The following is a 21,197-nucleotide window of genomic DNA, read 5'->3' on the forward strand; positions in this document are numbered from 1 at the left end:
AAAAACTATATGGCTTTGAAGGGAAGGATACACAACTACAATTATGTCCAAAATTAAAGCAACAAACCGCTGTTTCCCCATCCTGTGTCTAATTCGTGATATAATCATACAAACTGTCAACAGATATCAATATGATCATGTTCTGCTCAGAAGATGGAACTTCTGTCAATGGAAAACAACGTTAATGGCGACGACAGGCCATCCATCAATCAGAGTAGCATTTATTGGGCTGTGCCACATTGACAATCATTGTGTCCACAGCCACAGACGGTGCAGTATGGCACAGAAAACATGCCTACCAGAGTCTCTGCAGTGGAGGGCCATAGGAATAATGGAAGCAAGACAGTCGTAAACTCATGTGGCCCAATGGCTTAATGTGAGTCACTATGTTGTTCCTCAGATGTGTTGATAGTTAATGGAGACCGAAACTGTATCCTAAATACCATGGTAGGGCTTACCACATATGACATCAGAGACAGAACACCTATTTGTCTGTAAGGGCACAACAGTACTGTTTTAGTACTGCGTAACAACTGGTATCAGACCTCACAGCATACACTGGACATGTCGTATCGAGGAAGAGTGCACGCGTGCACACAGAATGGGATGTCTAGAGTGAAGTCTTCAACATGCCAACTGCACAGTCGAAGAATGGACCGATGTTCTTTTCAAATATGAATCCTGGTTTGGTCTGGGAATTGATTCTTGATGGATTTGCGTCTGAAGGGAATGTGGAACACCATTTCAACACCTGAACATTGTGGAAGGAGACCGATATTGAGGAGGATCGCTAATCGTGGGGGCATGGATTCTGTGGTCAAATACCTCTTAATGAAATTGGACAGGTGAATCAGCAAGGTTCAACTGGGGTCAGGTACCGTGACGAGGTCTTGGGACTTCATGTTTGGTTGCTGCAAGATGATGCGCGTACTTATGGATGATAATGCTTGACTTCATACAGCACAGTGGTTGATGTTTTCTTGGAAACAACGGATACTGCACACATGCTGTGGCCTGCTTGCTCTAACAAATTGAATCCCATAAAGCATTTCTGGGATGCACTAGGAAGATGGGTTATATCACTTCAGCATCCACTAACCAATCTCCAATCTAGCGAGCAGCTCCGCAGGAAGAATGGACGTTATAGCCTCAATGTGACACTGATGACTTTCATTGCATGCTTCATCGTTGTCAGACCTATATTGCTGCCAGAGGTAGTCACATCCCATAGTGAAAACATTAAACAATTGTTGGAAAGTGTATGCAAATCTGCCAAGTTGAAAAAACAAAGAACACGTTCGTCTAGTGCTCTGCATGTCGCAGTTTTTTACTTTCTGCATTTTTTACACTGTTTCTACTTTGCTATCACCTGTTTATACTATTTTGTGGCAAAATAAATGCAAACTTGTAAAATTTCCATTTGTTGCTTTAACTTTGGACACCACTGTCTTTATGAGACTGTAAACTTCCCTTACTATCTACTGCTTACAAAATTGCTACTCCTACGACGACTGTGTGGGATACCATGAAAGGTCACCATAAATATGTCTATTTCAGTTCATTGCGTTATCATGTAATGCAGCCTGTTGGGGCTATCCTATCAAGTAAACCCTCATGAAGCATGAACATAGCTGCTGTTAGAGTGGCTTGTGTGCCTCAACAATACAGATAGCCATAACATAGGTACAGCCACAGTTAAGGATTTATCTGTTGACAGGCCAGAAAAACGCTCAGTTCGTGAAGAGAGGCAGCAGCCCTTTTCAGTAGTTGCAGTGCCAACAGTCTGGATGATTGACTGACCTAGTCTTGTAATATCTACCAAAATATCCTCAATGTGCTGGTACTGCAAACTGCTGGCAAAAGGAAACTACAGCCATAATTCCTCCCAATGGCATACAGCCTAGTTAAATGATGGTGTCCCCTTGGGTAAAAATATTCTGGAGGTATAATAGTCCCCATTCAGATCTCCAGGTGTGGACTACTCAGCAAGATGTCATCAGGAGAAACAAAACTGGCATTCTATGGATTGGAGTGTGGAATGTTAGATCCCTTAATCAGAAAGGTAAGTTAGAAAATTTATAAAGAGAAATGGATATGATGAAGTTAGATATAGTGGGAATTAGTGAAGTTCAGTGACAGGAGGAAGAGAACTTCTGGTCAGGTGAATACAGGGTTATAAATACAATGTCAAATAGGGTTAATGCGGGAGGCAGTTTAATAATGAATATGAAAATAGGAATGCACAGTGAACGCATCATCATAGCCAAAATAGACACAAAGCACACTCCTGCCACCGTAGTACAAGTTCCTACGCCAACTAGCTTTGCAGATGGAGAGACTTAAATGTATGATGAGAAAAAAGAACTTATTCAAATAGTTAAAGGAGACAAAAATTTAATTCTGATGGGGGTCTGGAATTTGATAGTAGGAGAAGGAAGATAAGGAAAAATAGTAAGTGAATATGGAGTGGGTGAAAGGAATGAGAGAGTAAGATGCCTGGTAGAACTCTGCACAGAACATAATTTAATCATCACTAACACTTGGATTAAGAACATGGAAGAAACACAAGAATGTTTCAGGCTGATTATATAATGGTTAGGCAGAGATTTAGGAACCAGAACTTAAATTTTAAGACATGTCCAGGGGTAAAAGTGGACTCTGGCCACAATTTATTGGTTATGGACTATAGATTAAAACTGAACAGATTACAGAAAGGCACAAAATTAAGGAGATGGGACTTGGATTAAGTTGAAAGAACTAGGGGCTTTTGGGTTTCAGAGGGAGCATTAGGCAACAGATGACTACAGCAGAGGAAAAGAATACAGTAGAAGATGAATGGGAAGCTTTAAGAGATGAAATAGTGAAGGCAGCAAACGATCAAACAGGTAAAAAGAATAGCCCTAATAGTAATACTTGGATAACACAAGAGATATTGAATTTAAATGATGAAAATAGAATATTTAAAAATGCAGACTGAAGTGTTAGGAAGTCTTTTCTGAAGACATTTATTTGAAGTGCAGCCATGTACAGAAGTGAAACATGGATGATAAATAGTTTAAACAAAAAGAAAATAGAAATTTTCAAAATGTGGTGCTACAAAAGAATGTTGAAGATTAAAGGGTCCATCAAGTAACTAATGAGCAGGTACTGAATAGAATTGGGGAGACAAGAAATTTGTGGTGCAACTTTGCCAAAACAAGGGATTGGTTCTAGGACACACACTCGAGACACCGAGTGATCAATTTAGTATTGGAGGGAAGTGTTGGGGGTAAAAATAGTAGAGGGAGACCTCGAGATGATTACAGTAAGTAGATTGAGAAGAATGTAGGTTGCAGGAGCTATTTGGAGATGAAGAGGCTCGCACAAGAAAGAGTAGCATGGCCAACTGCATCAAACCAATCTTCGGACCGAAGAACACATCACCATGTAATATGAAAGAATTGCTAACTGAATGCTTCAGACATGTATGTAATGGAAATTGCAGAGTTCTGATCAAGCTGCAAATCATCGGTTGAGAATCATACTGAGATAAGCTATGATCAGTACCTGACACGAGAACTAGTCTGCAATATACTGCTACGTAAAAAAAAAAGTGTTATCTTTAATACTTGATAGTGAGTAATATAATGTTAAATTCAGAATTTGATTTCCGTGTGCAAAATATTCACGTCAGCTCACTATGTCAGAACAAATAAACACACTGACGTATCAATGACAATTTTGTTAATTTAAGATCTAGGGAGTAAAACTCTGCATAAGAGGGCATCCACAAGGGAATGAAGGTGAGTTCTGATGGACGACTGAATAGTGAAATTGTTAAGCCAAGAAGAGTGCTCATTAGGTGCCACATAGGTCCCTCCCCCCAATATACTATCGCAGACAATCTAACTGGCGTAATACATAATAATGATTCAGCATTACGTAAGATCCTGCTGCTCATGTCTTTGGAGTGTGCTCTCTGCCACTTCTAACTCTTAAGGTATTCAAATGTATTGGTTGCTAACATTTTGTAGATCCATTTTTCTCTTGACCTGTTTCCTTTGATTCAAGATCTTATATGGCCTGTGAATATGCCTGTTGCTTCCCTTTTGCAAGACTGGTTCTAAAAGCTAGTAGTCTTCTTATCTGTGGTTTCATTTTGGATAACTTTTTTTTCTTTTGAATGTAAAAAACATACTACAATTACATCCTAAATTGACATATTGGATTATTCTTAGAACAAACAGTAATGTTCATTCTATACCAGGCTATTTTCCTTTATTAAAAAATTTAGATGCCATTATTAGGGTTTCATACCTCAATCTGTAATAACTTTTTTCCTTCAGTAACTGTTAGATGTAAAAAAATATGGCAATTTATGTACAAAATTTAATACTCACAAACTTGATCAAAACCTATAAGTTACTTCTCATTAACCTCAAATAATTAAATTTGGTAAGAAGCAAAATTTCCCAGTACAAGTAAAGGGCAAAATCCAGAAACTGTTAATCTGTGGTTATATCATACGTAAAACTTTCTTTTGTCATTTCTTATCTGATCATCCGTCTGTCTGTCAAAACCCCTTCTTAGGAATGGTAGAAATATCCAAGTGAAATTTATGTCACACACTAAGATCTGAGATCCCTTAGTGGAGAAAAAATTTACGCCTCTATGTCAATGCAATCAGAACATGTGACTATTTAAGTCACATATTCTGACACTTGGAAACTCACAAACCTATAAGGTGCGTCCCATTTATCTGGAATCAAGTAATTTGGCACAGGCAAGGTTACGAGATAGAAAAGAGGCGGGAGGGGGATAAGTAAAGTGTTAAATTTTAATTATTCACGTAACTTTTTTTTCTATGTAAAATGAAACTGCATTTGTAATCCAGCAAATAATCTTACAAACTAGTGCAAGATTCTTATCTGGATTCCAGTAACAGGTAAAGGGACTCATCAGTAAGATTTGTGTATATAATTTATGTTTATTTTGTGCTAACTAGCTGAGCTATCATGAAAGTAAATACCCTACCACTGTACAAATGATGCCTTTGTTATTTAGCAGTGATAGGCATAAGGCCACCCAGCCACCATGCTGACAATCTATGCCTTCAAAGTATACAGCATCTGCACTGTTTGAAATAAAAGTAATACCGGTAATTAATTCAGGATTGTACTTCCATTGTTTGGAGTGAGATTCTAACATCCCATAAAATATCCATTGCAGTGCTCCACAGAAAAATCCAACATTTACTTAACAGTAGCAGCCTTTTGGTCAGCTGCACCATTTCCTTCTCTGGAAATTTCCATCAAATCCTAGCAGTAATTGCAACAGGAACAAAGGCACATGAAGTTAACATCTCCAACTGCTATTTAACACTGCATGTTAATATAACTCCAAAATTAATAAAATAAATGAAAAATTACAATATCAAATGTGAAATTACAGAAATTTAAAGTTAAAACATTTTCAAAGATCCTGGAATTTAAATATTCATAATAGGCTAAAGTTGTCCAGTGCCTTAATTCACAGTATGGATGAACTATCAACATATAAACATAATTAGGTGCATAAGGAAACCTTCGTGTGGAAGTACTACTTGATCTTAACCAAATGTTTTTTAGACTATGAACAATTTCTAATGTGTCATTGTATTATGTTTTGAGAAATGGTAAGTGCTCTTTATATTATCACACGAAGAATGAGAATCACAGGAAATGTTGAACTTACTAGTCTAGGAAGAGCTGTGGCACCAACTGTTTTGCAAACTCTTCTGATGTCCCATTTGCTGGATAATTTAACAGCCATCATATTATATTTGTTTATGTAATGGAGTGCCATGTCTCCAAACTTTCCTCCACTTACAATAACGTCAGCACCAGCATCAGCAATGGCTTTTATTTGATTTTCTAATAAATTTTCCTCGCCTCTGCTGAACTGCATTAACTCATCAGCTGATTTGATGAGTACAGTGCCCTTAAATAAAAAGAATAATGACAACAAAATACAATTTCTAAATTATGCATATTCACATTTTTGTAAGTGCACACACATCCTACTATTGAAATAACTTAAACACAATCTTACAAAGAACAAAATGTATGATATACTGCTGCAACACACAGAAAATGTCACTTACAAACATCAGGATACAAGCATCATCAAAATTGTTTATCTTTAAAAGGAGTAATAGTTTCTTTGTGCCAGAATAGCAATATGCACAAGACAAATGTTGTGATCTGACTCTTTTGAAGAGAATGATAAATTATGGATTAAAGGTATACTGAATATGAGAATTTTGTAAACATGGCAACAATGTATCACTACACTGGATAGTTCTTTATTTACATGTTCCATGGATCATTTTGCAAGGTAGATTGTAACGATGTTAAAGAGTCATTTTACATTCACATCCCAAATTAATTTGTACACACAGCTAGTTTCTGAAATTTCTAAGGGGTCTGTGGGGGTTTCTTTTTCCAAAAAGAAAAAAAAACATATACAGATGCAAGTTAGTAATTCCAACCCACCACCTTTCACACATTACAGTAATAGGTATTATTCTATGGAAAAGAAGCGACTGTCAAGGAGAAACTTTATAAGTTTATTTTACTAAGCTGTCAGACAATTTACATCACTGGGAAAAAGATCAAAAATTTTTGTTGCAGCGTTGTGCTAAAGACAAGCTTTACGTGGATCAATGAATGGCAGTTTTCTTTCTGGTATTGTAATTATGTACCTCATTGTTCCTTTTGAACTGTAGTGTATTATTTACAACGAACTTCATAAGGGAATACATATACTATGAAGCAGTAGTCAAAATACCCCACAGAGGCATACAAAATGGTCGTGAGTGAGCACCACATGTTATTATTACACCATGTTTTTTTCTGTAATGAAGACTATGAGCTAGCCCAGAACATTATTCCATACGACATTATTGAATGAAAATATGAACATATGTCAACTTACTGATTTCTCTCTCCCTGATATTTGCAATGATTCTAAGTGCAAATGTGACTAAGTTGTTTTAGGAGTTCCACAATGCGTCTTTTTTGTTTGTTTGTTTCTGTTTTCCTATTTAAATTCTCATCAACATGGACCCCTAAGAATTTTGAAGTTTCCACCCCATTTATTGTTTCCTCACCGTATGTTACACTTATCACGTGAAGAACTAAATATGTTGTGTCATCTTAAAATTGAGAACAAGACCTTTCACAGAAAACCAGTCAATGATACTTTTAAGAACTTTGTTCACCATTTCTTCTGCTCCTGTGTGTATGCTTGGATTGCACTGTCATCTGCAAAAAGAATTAATCATGCTTGTTGTATACTAGATGTAAGATCATTTTCATGTATGAGGAACACTGGTGGACCTAAAATTGAACCTTGGGGAGCCCCATATGTGGAAATCCCCCCCCCCCCCCCCCCAGTCAGAATTATGCCCCTGAACTATACTCCTTGAATTACTAAGTATTCTGTATTCCTTTGATCAGATATGACTACCCATTGGTTGGCTATACCATCAATTCAATGAAACATCAATTTATCTAGGATAATACTGTGATTCACACAGTTAAAAGCTTTAGAGTGGTCGCAGAAAATATCTGTACTATGTTATTATTTAATGCTTGTAAAATCTGGTGAGTACACGTAAATGGCATTCTCAATAGAGCAACCCTTTTGAAACCCAAACTGTGATTTGCTCAGGGTACTAAGGTAAGATACTATTCTAGACTACACCATCTTCTCAAAAATTTTGGATAATATCGGCAGTGAAACAAGTCAGTGGTTATTGACATCTCTCTTACCACCTTTGTTAAACAGGGGTTTAACAATGGCATATTTCCGTCTCTCGAAAAATGCCTTGAGTTATTTATGCATTACATATTGCAGATAAGACTGGGCTTATTACATGGAAACAATATCAAAACCAGATGAGCTATTTTTAAGAGAATCTGTCATTTTCTAATTTCAGGAGGAGAAGTTGTTGATACACTCATATGACTGAATTTTATGAACTGCTGTGGTTTTTCTCTAACTGTTTGTCTCTATGCTTTCTACTGTATTTTAGAAATGAAACGGAAAATCCACGACGGAATGTAACAATATTATGAAAAGGAAAGTTACCACTCACCATATAGCAAAGAAGCTGGGTCGCAAATAGGCACAGCAAAAAGACTTTCACAAATAAAACTTTCAGCCCATTAGGTCTTCATCGCACATACGTGATAGTTGCGTTTGCGTGAATGTGTGTGTGTATGTGTGTCATCTATTTTTGATTTTTTGATGAAGGTCTTACAGACCGAAAGCTTTGTGACCGTCTTTTTGTTGTGCCTATCTACAACTCAGCATCTCTGCTATATGGTGACAATTTTTCTTTGCATAATACTGTATTTAAAAAATGCTTATTAAATGTGTTTGCTACCTGCGACTCCTCAATTATAGCCCTCCCATTCAGTTCAATAGTGGTGATATCTTGTTGTAAGGCTGGTTGTCCTGTCTCATTTCAGCGCATTCCACATGGCCTTGTCTGTTGTCAGAAGTACTGATTTCTGACATTCTGTGCATATTCCTTGATTTTTTAAAATAACCTTTCTTAGTAATTTTGAGTAGTTTTTGTGATGTGCAACTACTGCAGGATTCCAACTTGCTCTTGCCAAAAGATATATTTCCATTTTCCTTTCACGGCATACTTTTATTCCTCTAGTGATCCATGGTGTTTTACATGCGTGTTTAATGTCCTTTATGATTAGCTTATGCAGATTTTTTTTTATATAATGAAACAAATTTATCATGGAGTAGATTAAATTTTCTGTTAGCATTTGGTTCATTGTGAATTACATTCGAAGCATCTCCTGTAAACTAATTTTAAAAATATTTGTCCTGGAGTCATTAACTATTCAAACTGATTTCCAATGAGGAGTATCAATACTGTATAGCACTATGTTATCTATCCTAACTGCGCATCATGATCAGAGAGTATTTGTTACTGGACAAACAGTTATTTTATTACTTTGAGCTTCATCAATAAAAACCTCATCAATTAGAGTCCTACTGTCTTTATCCACTCATGTTGAAAAGTTAAAATCAAATCTTATAATCCATATCGCAAGATCATTTTTCCTATTGGAATCCTTTAGGAAATTATACTGCCATCACCACAGACTTTCTGCTGTCTAACAGATAGCAAAAAAAGGAATTCCTCATAAATGTTCAGTGGGGATCTTTCAACAGTTATATTTAAAAGTGAACTATTTTTCAGCATTAATTCACATGCACATACTTCAATTTGCTGATCACTACAAAATCTACTTGTCTCAATGTTTTTGAACTTGCTTGCTGTCTCAAAGTATGTAACAACTCCTTTTCCTATATTACTTTTGCATGAGAGAGCTGCACTAGTGTAATCTTTTATACGTAACTTATCTAACATATGGTTACGTCGTGCACAGACAGGCAGAGGGGTCATACTTTCAGAACGCTCGAAATTTTCCAGACAAGAAGCTCTTCTACCTTGCTATTAAATCCTCTACTATTTTGATAAACTAAGCTGTCTTTACTTCTCTGTATGTTATTGTTATACAGTATAACTGAAGCAAAGTATAACATGTGTAAGCACAATTTAGAAAATGCCTAGGAATACTTATGAACTTAACAGTTGAAACTCCACACTAAAATATAAACTGACTGATGTACATCATAAATCAAAAGCAACCAAATCATGTATGACGTATCTGCATCGGTTCAGAAACACATGAACAAAGGATACTGAGCTACCAACCAATAACTGTCATTCAGAGCCTGCCATCCATTAAGTCATTTGGGAAAATGAATAAATTTATAGGTTAGTTATTGCAGTGTACAAAAACAAATGATTTAGCACTTATTATTGCTGATTAGTCGTACCACCACCACCACCACCACCACCACCACCACCACCACGTCATCTAGTCATCAGTCTTCCAACTAGTCTGATGCAGCGCACAACGAATTCCTCTTAGAAGTCATCCTTTTCTCTTCAGAGAAGCAATTGCAACTTTATGTCCTCAGTTATCTGGTGGATGTATTATGGTCTGTTTTTCTCTACAGTTTTTACTCTCTACAGTCCCACCTAGTACCATGGAAATTATTCCCCGACATCTTAACAGATGTCCTGTTGTCCTGTACCTCCTAGTCAGTGTTTTCCACATGTCCCTTTCCTTGCCGAGTCTGCAGAGAACCTCTTCATTCCTTAACTTATCATTCCAACTAATTTTCAATATTCATCTATAGTATCACATCTTAAAGGCTTTCCTTCTTTTCTGTTCTGGTTTTCCCGCAGCTCATGTCTTACTAACATACAATGCTGTGCTCCCTATATACATAGAAGCAAAAATATTACCCAGGCTGAATCATTTAGAGTCCAAGAACGAAGCATTGCACATGCCAAGGTTCAGAAGTGCCAGTATTCACAACTCCAGCAGTCTGCAGAGCTTCAGCTTGGTTGTTATATCGTCAAATACAAGCAATATTTTTTAATAGTTAGAATACAGTACATTTCAAGATTTGCTGTAAATTAATTCATCATATCATTTCTTTTGAAAATCATTCTTTGAACATGTAGAAACAGCTGAAATATGAGAAATCCACATTGTTGAGTATTTCACGACCTTTCAAATCCAAATGGAGTTAAATGTCTTTTTTAATTTAGATCTGTTCAGGTAATATTTTAAGCCTTAATTCACTACAAATTGTGCAGTTGTAGGCTTTTCTAGGTTACACATTCCTTCAAAGGATTCCATTTTATAATAGTCTAATCTTTAAACAGACAAATGGTCATAGTAAAAAATATTGAAAATGGATGTATTTATTTGTAATTACTTCGACCGTCACCTGGTGTGTTTATAGTTTTCAGCTAAGAGACTGCTGACTGGCATATTTTATACAAGCAAGTAGATGTGCCTTCCAGTCTCTGTTTCCAGTTTAATATTCATTCTTCTACTACGGTAGGCCTATTCAACCATTACGCTAAAAAGAAGAGATCCGTGGCTCGTTGACAGCATGTCAGCTTACTGTGCCGATAGCTGCAGTATATGTCGGATCGAATATCACTGCAGCCTTTTTTATTTGTGTGACAAATGTGTCTTGCTTAATTTGCATAGCGCACTTCCACTGGATAAAAAAACATTGCTCAAAATCTCCCTGCTCAGCAATAAAAAAGCTGGTCTTTACTTAGCCACCTCCCCTCCCCCTCCACACACACACACACACACACACACACACACACACACACAGACACAGACACAGACAGAGAGACAGAGAGACAGAGAGAGAGACAGAGAGAGAGACAGAGAGAGAGAGAGAGAGAGAAAGAGAGAGAAAGAGAGAGAGAGATATACTCTTTCTAAACGTTGACACTACACTACTGCACTTAATAATGAGTGTTATACCAACAGAAATTATTACAGGTGTATTTCTCTACTTCTGAGAAGGAAAGAAGTTCAATGAAAAGGAGGATTACCTTTGTTTCTGTCTGCATGATGTCCACTGCACACGTAAATACTGCCACTTTGGCTGGTGATTTTTTCAAAACATCACTGTCAACCGTACGTTTAAATACCATCCCCTGCACAACGTCTGAATTTTGCAGTCCCGAACCCTAAAGCAAGCAGTACATAAGTAAATGCATTCATTAATAATGCCTAGTCAAATTTAAATACACATGACAACTTACCAAAATCTTGCACACTCTGATGTTATCCACATTAAAGGTAGTCTTTTCAGGGACATTTGACACTGAAAAATACAGAACTTATGTCAATAATACATGTTAACAAAAAAAAAAAAAAAAAAAAAAAAAAAAAAAAAAAAAAAAATCAGTTATAAGAATACATGAAAATAGCACACTATTTCACAAAAGTTTTCAATATGTTTTAACAAAGGCAATCGACATTCCCGAGTGTGACGTTCAAAACAAACATAGCATCTGATGCCCCATATTCTTTCAAACATAGGGTACGATTGTTATTAATCATCATCAGGCACTCTCAGTGAATGTTAACTGTATAGTTTTCTGGGTAATGCACTGGATCAGATTGTGAAATCCCATGTTTTCAACAATAATGTTTATTTGACATGTTTTGTGTTCTAGATTCTGCAACATCACAAGCTACAAACTCTGATTTTTTATATTTACACTAGATTTAAGAATGGTATGTGATCAGAATAAAGAATACAAATCAGTGTTTTACACTTGTACAGAAAGTGATTAATGACGTCATACGGCTCAGTCACAAGACAGAGCCACCAGCAAATCCTTCATCCCAACACACACACACACACACACACACACACACACACACACACACACACACACACACACTCACTCACTCACTCACTCTGTGAGTTGTTTAAACACTTCCAAGAAGGAAGGGGGACAATAGAGACTGCCTGAACTGGCTGGCTTGTGACTGCGCCAACACTGCACAACATACACAAAGTGAAGTCACTTTCATCCCAGGATTATCATGTGACAGTGCAAATGGCAGCCCAAGAGGGGTGAACTGGCCGTGAGATGGCCCCTCACAGTGACCCAGGATTTGGGTAAACGCAAGTCTTGTTCCAGACTCATGCCTCACACTCTGTAGCCAGAACAAAATACACCTGTAGAGACCTCATCACGACTAACTGAAGCACATATTTCACGATCGCCATCGTCACAGGTGATTAGCCCTGGTGCCTGCGGTATGGCACCAAAGGCAAGTGCCGAAGTGTGAAGTGGCGCAGTTCAAGCTTGCTGAAAAGCAAGAAGGTGTGCAATTGGTGATGCCCAATCGAGACACTGCTCATGATGTTCTTTGACTGTGAGGGTCTAATCCATAAATAATTCTTCCCTGTGGGGACTACATTAAACAATGCTACATATGTGGAAATATTGAAACATCTGCTGTAACAAATCCACTATACCAAACAAGGTGGCTGGACCCTTCTCCATGACAATACCTGGCCACACAATGCCCTTCTGGTGCAGCAGTTCTTTTCCAAAAGGTGAGTTGTGTCATTCAGACACAAAAACAGACACTATGCATTTTCAGTTAGCACCACTGATTCCACCGAACGTCCCTATGCAGCTGATGTCAATAGTTCCTTCTCTTTCCTTTCCTTTCTCCCTCTTCCATCTTCAGTTTGCATAATATGTATCACACATCCAAAAGAACAGACACCACACATTCATATAATACTCTTGTTCCCTATACTGAAAACAGCCCTGAAAGACCAGGGGTCTTTGGACTTTTCAATATCCAACAATTTTACAACCCACCTGAAGGCTATCCCTACAACTTTGACAGCCATTCCCAAAAGAGCATTACCATCAACGGGGATTATTTCGAATGACAGTGACTGCTGCTTCATGCAAGCCAACAATTCATTTGCAATATACACACATTCACTGAACTTTCTGGACTGAAACTGTAGAATCATAAAAACTGTTTAAGTAGACAATATCATTTACTGTATATCTCCAAATTCAAGACAAGGATCTTTTCCCAAATTTTCGTGCCTTGAAGTAGGGAATAGTTTTGCATTCGCAGCACATAATGTGGAGTCTTGTCTTTTCTTTACCAAATGGAACCTCAAGCTTCCATTAAGCTGTAACTCTATTCTCTGCCATGCCTACTGCTTTAACCCTAAACATACACAGGCACCTTGAGCATCGTTGTACAATAGCAGGAAGTATTTGATGCAGCATTTTTTTAAATATCAGTTGTTTGTCTTTGGATATCCCACTTCTGAACTGCATAGTGTGTAACTGATTGTGTTGTGGAACAACAGGGTTCGGCACAGAGGTTTTCAACAAAATGCAAGCATTACTATTACACATTTCAAAATCATTGTTGTCTGGCATGTACAAGCTACAGGGGATTGTGAGTCTTCAAGGAAGTAAGAAGTCAAGGAAGACAATGTTCGGAGGTGGCAAAAGGGCAAAGGACATCTGAATAATGTGAAACTGACTAGGAAAGATTTCAGTGGCCCACAGCAGACACACAAAAAATACTCAAAGAATGGTAGTATTCAATTTAAAGCCAGCTCTGGGTGGCGTACATGAACGACACAATGTAATGGACTTGTGCTGCGATGATGAACATCCCTTGCTCAGTGTCTTCCAGCATCATATGTGATTAAGTTGGTCGAGTATCAGCAACATACTGAGAACAGAACATCCTTACCTGTAAGGATGTTCTTTGCTAAGACTGCAAAGAAAAATGCCAAGGGTGTATTGGTTCAACCTATGGGCAATGAGAAACGTGGATCACTGTGATGATGTGTGCACTTGCCAATGGAACGAATATACAACCCTGTATCATCCTCAACTGCAAAACTTTGCAAAAGGAAAAACTGCTGCCTGGTGTCCTATTTCCTTATGACAGAAAAGGATGCATGACCAATGAGTTGGTCATAAAATGACTTTGTATAGTCAGGAGCAGGATGCCTGGTGCTGTTCTAAAGAATTATGGAATGTTGATCTTTGGTGTTTCAAGGGGCATCTGACACTTGCAATGAAGGTAGAAATCCTGAAATTAAACACAAATCTTATCGACATTGCAGGAGGTGTGATTTTGCAACAACAAGTGTTAGATGTGGTGATGACTAAGCTATTTAAAGACCATTTGAAACAGCTGTACAGCAAATGATGAAGGTTTCTCAAATCTCCAGCCATGTGGTAGCGTTGATATATCGCAACATTTCATTTCATGAAGTGTCATACTACGCATCTTCTGGTGAAGTGTTGAGATTCGCGGAGATCGGTGCATTTATATGCGCGGTCACACCCTCCACTAGACCCCAAGAGGCTGTGGTGGACTGGGAGGGTGCATGCGGTGGTGGGGGTAGCGGGTTCACAAGCTTCTCACACAAATGAATGCCCACTGCCAAACTGTAGCCCAATGCAGAAATGACCATCCAGTGGCAGAACATGCTACTGAGCACAACTCATCTGACTTCAATTGTTGCTTCACAACCCATGCCACCTGCATCCCTCTCCCCTCCAAAATCCAATACCAGCTTCTCTGAATTACATAGGCAAAAACAGTCTTCAAAATACACCCTTCAATTCCACAATCCTCCTGACCTTTATCAATGATCACACCTACAGCACACCCATCTCTATTCCTGACCCCTTCACCCCCTACACACATTTTGCACTCTCACTCTCCTCTCTGCAGTCTACTTCCTCTGTTCTACCTCCCACTCCCAATCCTCTCCTCAGTCTCATTGTGTGCTATACCCAAATCTCCCTGCCTACACCAGAGCAAGCTCAGCCACATTACATTCGTATCCTGTCTCCTGCTCCCTCTCTCTCCATTAGTTACTTCCCCTCCATCTCTCTCTCTCTCTCTCTCTCTCTCTCTCTCTCTCTCTCTCTCTCTCTCTTGCCCTCTTCTCATCTCACCAACTTCATGCAACAGAACACCCCTCTCCTCTCCCCCCCCCCCCCCCCCCCCCAACCAGTAGAGTAGGAGTGAAATTAAAATGTAGGCAACTAGAACAATGTAACAGAAGGTTACCCTCCATTCAGAGGGACTGACATGCATTAAGAATAGAAAATAGTGGTATGCAATATACAATCCATGTAAGTTATGCCATTAGTTGTAACATTTTATTACATCATCTAACTACGTACTTCTTGCATTTTTAGTACTGAGAATGGTAGCTACTAGCCGAAATCTGGATCTGCATAATAAAATCTAAAAAAGGGACAACTGATTGCTGCACTCTATAATTTATATATGTAACAGAATGTGCACAATACTTTTCAGTCTTCAACAAAATATGATCGGACTTCTAGCCATATCAACTAGTTATACACATAGGAGCTTTGAGAAGATTTGTTCTCAGCCACTGTCCAAACTAGTACACCACTGGGAGTTACATTGTACTCTCGATGGCAGGGTTACACACTGCACTCAGTTGCAAATATCCATATTTAATGATGCTGTTATTAGTTATTGGCCTAGCATGCTTAGGCAGTTCCAAAACCAATATTGTGTACACTGTAAATGCTGAGAGTAGTGAAGGCTAGATTACCTTTCACAGGCTTCACAAACTGGCATATTTTAGCTGAACAGCTGACACAGATGGAGGCCCATGAAGATTTTAAAACCATATCACTACAAGACCATGAATTCTTTAACTTTTTAGCCATGTGTCTATGACCACTGAGTGCTTCTAGTATAGATGAGTTGTTAACCTTCGTGCTTCCCATTATTTGTTTTGCAGCAAGGTTTTCCATTAAAATATTTATTTTTCCATTAGCACCCTTCCATACTACAGAGTTAGCCAGTGAAACAAGAAGATTTAAATAAGTAACTAATTCTTAAAGAAAATTTATTTAAGAATTTAATGGTTATAAGTATAAAGTACAAAGGTAGCCACTTACTGTACAATAAGTGAAAAAATTATTTTTTGAATATAACATCTGCCACATGTCCTCCATTGGAATCTATGCACTTCTGCAGCCAGGCCTGGAAGTTTCCCATGACATTTTGCAGCATACTGACTGGTATTCCTTCAATTTCGTCCCGAATTCATTGTTTTAGGGCTGGGATAGATCTGGGTGGATCGTTCTGAAAAACTCTTGTTGTTAAGTAACCCCATAGAAAAAAGTCGCAGGTTGTCAAATATGGAGAGCGAGGGGGGCCAAGGGATATCCCCGTTTCGGGAAATGACGCTGCCTGGAAACAAAGCATTCACAGCATTCATGGCAACTCTTGCAGTGTGGCTTGTTGCCCCATCTTCTTGGAACATTGTGTGTTCATTCACTGGAAAACAGGAGAGTTCTGGCATAAGAAAATTTTGGATCGTTGTAACATAACGCACAGAGTTACCAGTCACAGCACTTCCATTAAGATCCTCGAAGAAAAATGGGTCTATGATTCCTCTTGCCTACATTGCGCACCAAACGGTCACTTTTTGAGCATGAAGAGGCATTTCATGACGTGCGCCAGGGTTTTCCTCCGACAAGTATCTTAAGTTTTGTTTATTAACAAAACCAGAGGGGTGGGAATGCGCCTCATCGCTTCCACAAGTGGATTACTTGGTCGTCATTTTCTTCAAGTCTTCTGGTCATTGCCTCACAAAATTGTAACTGTTTCTGATAGTCACTTGGTTTGAGAGATTGCACAATTTGTATTTTGTATGGGTGAAAATGTAAATCTTGATGAAGAATCTTTCTCACCAAAGTGGTACTTATTCCAAGAAATACAGCATGTTGCTTGGCAGATCGTTGTGGACTTCTGAGTACTGCCTGTTTAACAGCAGCGATGTTTTGAGGGGTTCGAATGGTTTTTGCACATTGATCCAGTTTGTTCAAGGTGGTTTATCCACAAACGAATTGCGTTATCCAAGGTAAAAGGCCTGTTGCGCGGTTGAAATGGCATCGAAAAGCACGTCGCATTTTCACCAAACTCTCACCATTCGTATAACACGCTTTAACCACTTAGTCACAATGTTTACCCGTCCAACAATCCATCACAACTAAATGGCAGGACATGCAGGTAGAACAGAGCCGGTCACCATTACCCCCACCACTCACATTTCAGCTGTCAAGGCAGCCCAGCAGCTGGTAAAGGACAAAACTACAAACAGCAAACAGACAGCTACAACAGCTTAAGTTAAGATACATTTCATTTTAATTCTACAGCATACAGACTTCTTGTGTTAGGCACCATACGAAGTTAAGTTCGAAACACATACTGCTATGATTCCATAAACAACAAAAATATATAAATAAATAATGTTATGTGATTCGTTTAAGCTATAAACTTGTAGCTACCTCCTGGCCTTTGCCCAAAGAAAATTATCAACACCATGAAACTAAAGAGGATGGCAGGAAGGGGATTTGAACACTATTCTACATCTACATACATACTCTGCAATCCACCATACAATGCGTGGCGGAGGGTACCTCTTACCACAACTAGCATCTTCTGTCCCTGTTCCACTCCCAAACAGAATGAGGGCAAAATGACTCTATACGAGCCCTAATCTCTCTTATCTTTTTTGTCTTTCCGCGAAATATAAGTTGGCGGCAGTACAATTGTACTGCCTCCTTTCCTCCAGAGACTCCCACCCGAGTTCCTGAAGCATTTCCGTAACACTCGGATGATCAAACCTACCAGTAACAAATCTAGCAGCCCACCTCTGAATTGCTTCCTCCAAAATATGAATCCAGTATCTGAAATCACCTCCGCCCGCCCCCCCCCCCCCCCTCACACACACATACACAAGTCCGCAATTTTAAGATATACTGTTAATATTTAGCATAAAACTTACCACAAGCCTTTGTTATTAACTTTGTAAGGAAATCTTCATTTCCATACTGCTTGCTCATTATTGCTGGTTTAATACCTCTTGCTGTATCTTCCTCTTTTCTATAATCCTTAATTTCGTAACATGTGAGTGTTGGTAAGATTTCTAATGCCTTCTCCAAGGCAAGTTCATATCCATCAACAATTTCTGATGAGGTTAAGCCCTGTAAATAATTGAGATACAAAAATTTATATTTATATATAGGTCATCTTATCAGATTGCTGGAACTGCTGATGAAAAATTTCTGAAAACCAACAGATGTTCCACAAGTGATCAAAAAACAATTACTTGTTTGCAGTTAAAGAAAGAGTGGCAAACTGGTAGCAACCACAAGCCACAAAAGACACTGACAAACATCAATAGAGTGCAGTCAAAGTTAATATGGCAAAACAGTAGGAAGTAAAGGCTCACTCTTTTTCACAAATAACCTAGCTGTAATCTGCCTAGTGCCCAACAAGGATTTTACAGACTCTAATATTCCAATTTCACTTGTCTGGAACACTGTTGCTAATGACAGAATAAAGACTGAAAAAAGGGGAACTCTGTGACAAAGCAAGCTGGGATACATTATGTGATCAAAAGTATATGGACACCTGGCTGAAAATGACTTTCAAGTTTGTGGCGCCCTCCATCGGTAATGCTGGAATTCAACATGGTGTTTGCCCACCCTTAGCCTTGATGACATCTTCCACTCTCGCAGGCATACATTCAATCACATGCTGGAAGGTTTCTTGGGGAATGGCAGCCCATTCTTCACAATGTGCTGCACTGACGAGAGGTACTGATGTCGGTCTGTGATGCCTGGCACAAAGTCGGCATTCCAAACCATCCCAAAACGTGTTCTGTAGGATTCAGGTCAGGATTCTGTGCAGGCCAGTCCATTACAGGGATGTTTTTGTCATGTAACCACTCCACCACAGGCCGTTCATTATGAACAGGTGCTCGATCATGTTGAAAGATGCAATCGCCATCACCGAATTGCTCTTAAACAGTGGGAAGCAAGAAGGTGCTTAAAACATCAATGTCGGCCTGTGCTGTGATAGTGCCGCACAAAACAATGAGGCGTGCAAGCCCCCTCCATGAAAAACATAACCACACCATTAACACCACCGCCTCCAAATTTTACTGTTTGCACTACACATGCTGCCAGATGACATTCACCAGGCATTCACCCACCATACCCACACCCTGCCATTGGATCGTCACATTGTGTAGCATGAATTGTCACTCCACACAACATTTTTCCACTGTTCAATAGTCCAATTTTTATGCTCCTTACACCAAGCAAAGTGTCGTTTGGCATTTACTGGCGTAATGTGTGACTTCTGAGCAGCTGCTCGACCAAGTTTTCTCACCTCCCGCCTAACTGTCATAGTACTTGCAGTGGAGCTGATGCAGTGTGGAATTTCTGTTTGATGGTCTGGATAGATGTCTGCCTATTACACATTACGACCCTCTTCAGTCAACAGATGAGGTCAACCTGTAAGCTTTTGTACTGCACGTGTCCTGTCATGTTTCCACTTCAGAGTCACATGAGAAACAGTGCACCTAGAGATGTTTACAAGTGTGGAAATACAGACGTATAACAAGTGACACCCAATCACCTGACCACGTTCGAAGTCGGTGATCTCTGCAGTGGACCCCATTCTGCTCTCTCGATGTCTAATTACTACTGAGGTCACTGATATGGATACCTGGCAGTACAATGCATGAAAAATGTATGTTTTTGATGGTGTCTGGATACTTTTGATCACATAGTGTATTTTTACTTCCCCTCTTGTTTTGCCATCTGCCTCCTTAAAATTCATATTTTCACATCTAATTACCATTAAGATACACGAGTGTAATCAACTTTTTCATAAAACAAAAATGTTGGCCCTCAGTTTTAAAGAATATAACAACAGATCTAATTTTGAGCTTAGTTTTATGTATGTAATTGATTTTCTAATTTATTTTGACTATTCCTAGTTAATATCTTATGTTATTGGGCGAAATCACTAACTGTCTCAACTTAAATTCTATTGTTCACTTACAAACAAATATAAATTCTATAATAAATTTAAACATTTGGAGGAACAACTAACAGTATTCTAGTTTAAGTGCCTATTACTGTGATGATATACAAAGGTCCATTTTTTGGTCCAGAGATAGTCCACGGCCAAGTTTCACACAAGGAACCCGTATTGGTTAGAATAACCATAATGATTCAACTTAACTGTGAAATAAGTTTATGATGAATACGCCATGTGTTAAAACAATGACAGTGTCTGTTCAATGCATACCGTATTATTCTGCAAGAACTGTGTAGTTAGGTTTTTACTGCTCAGATATTCAACAATAAACTATTGTAGCAGTATGCTGATGTATGCTTGCAAACTATTAATGAGGCTTGTCAAAATTTTCCAATAGTTAACTGGCCACATAACTGTGTATTATTGGGAGGGGGGGAGGTTGTGAACAGTGAAAGTAAATAATTATGAAACGCAACTGTGCAACTGTTGGCTACATAATTTATAGTAATCAGTGTTGAACTTCCACCCCTGTTTTCAGCCAGTGTAGCAACGCAGTAAATCGACACTGAGGACCATAAATGAAGAAATAAAGCATGTGAACGTCCCAAGTCCAAAATACTTTATCCATTCCACCCTTTGAGTTTTTCCCACATAATTTTAAATATTTTTCCGAGTTTTTCCCGTGTGTTTTACAGATTTTTACTGTTTTCATTCCCTACTATGGCTCCTTGCACCTTCCACCTGTGCCAATAGCAAAAAATTTCATATCCCTGCCAGAACACACTGTTCCTGCATTGCTGCCTAACATGTGGAACAGCATCAAATGGCCTGACTATCAAATTATCCATCAAT

General features: G+C 38.6%; 1 protein-coding gene across 1 annotated transcript in view; it reads right to left on the reverse strand.

The window, feature by feature from the left end:
• The window catches only part of LOC126277995 (T-complex protein 1 subunit theta), a 90,758-nt gene that overhangs the window by 20,603 nt on the left and 48,958 nt on the right, over positions 1-21,197 (reverse strand). Inside the window, exons 3-6 of the mRNA XM_049977669.1 lie at positions 18,298-18,496; positions 11,699-11,760; positions 11,486-11,623; positions 5,713-5,958 (exon numbers count right to left, since the gene is read on the reverse strand). Of these exons, the coding sequence (XP_049833626.1) occupies positions 5,713-5,958; positions 11,486-11,623; positions 11,699-11,760; positions 18,298-18,496 (645 nt within the window). The remainder of the gene's footprint in view (positions 1-5,712; positions 5,959-11,485; positions 11,624-11,698; positions 11,761-18,297; positions 18,497-21,197) is intronic.

Source organism: Schistocerca gregaria, chromosome 6 (assembly GCF_023897955.1).
Source record: "Schistocerca gregaria isolate iqSchGreg1 chromosome 6, iqSchGreg1.2, whole genome shotgun sequence".
Classification (NCBI taxonomy): domain Eukaryota; kingdom Metazoa; phylum Arthropoda; class Insecta; order Orthoptera; family Acrididae; genus Schistocerca; species Schistocerca gregaria.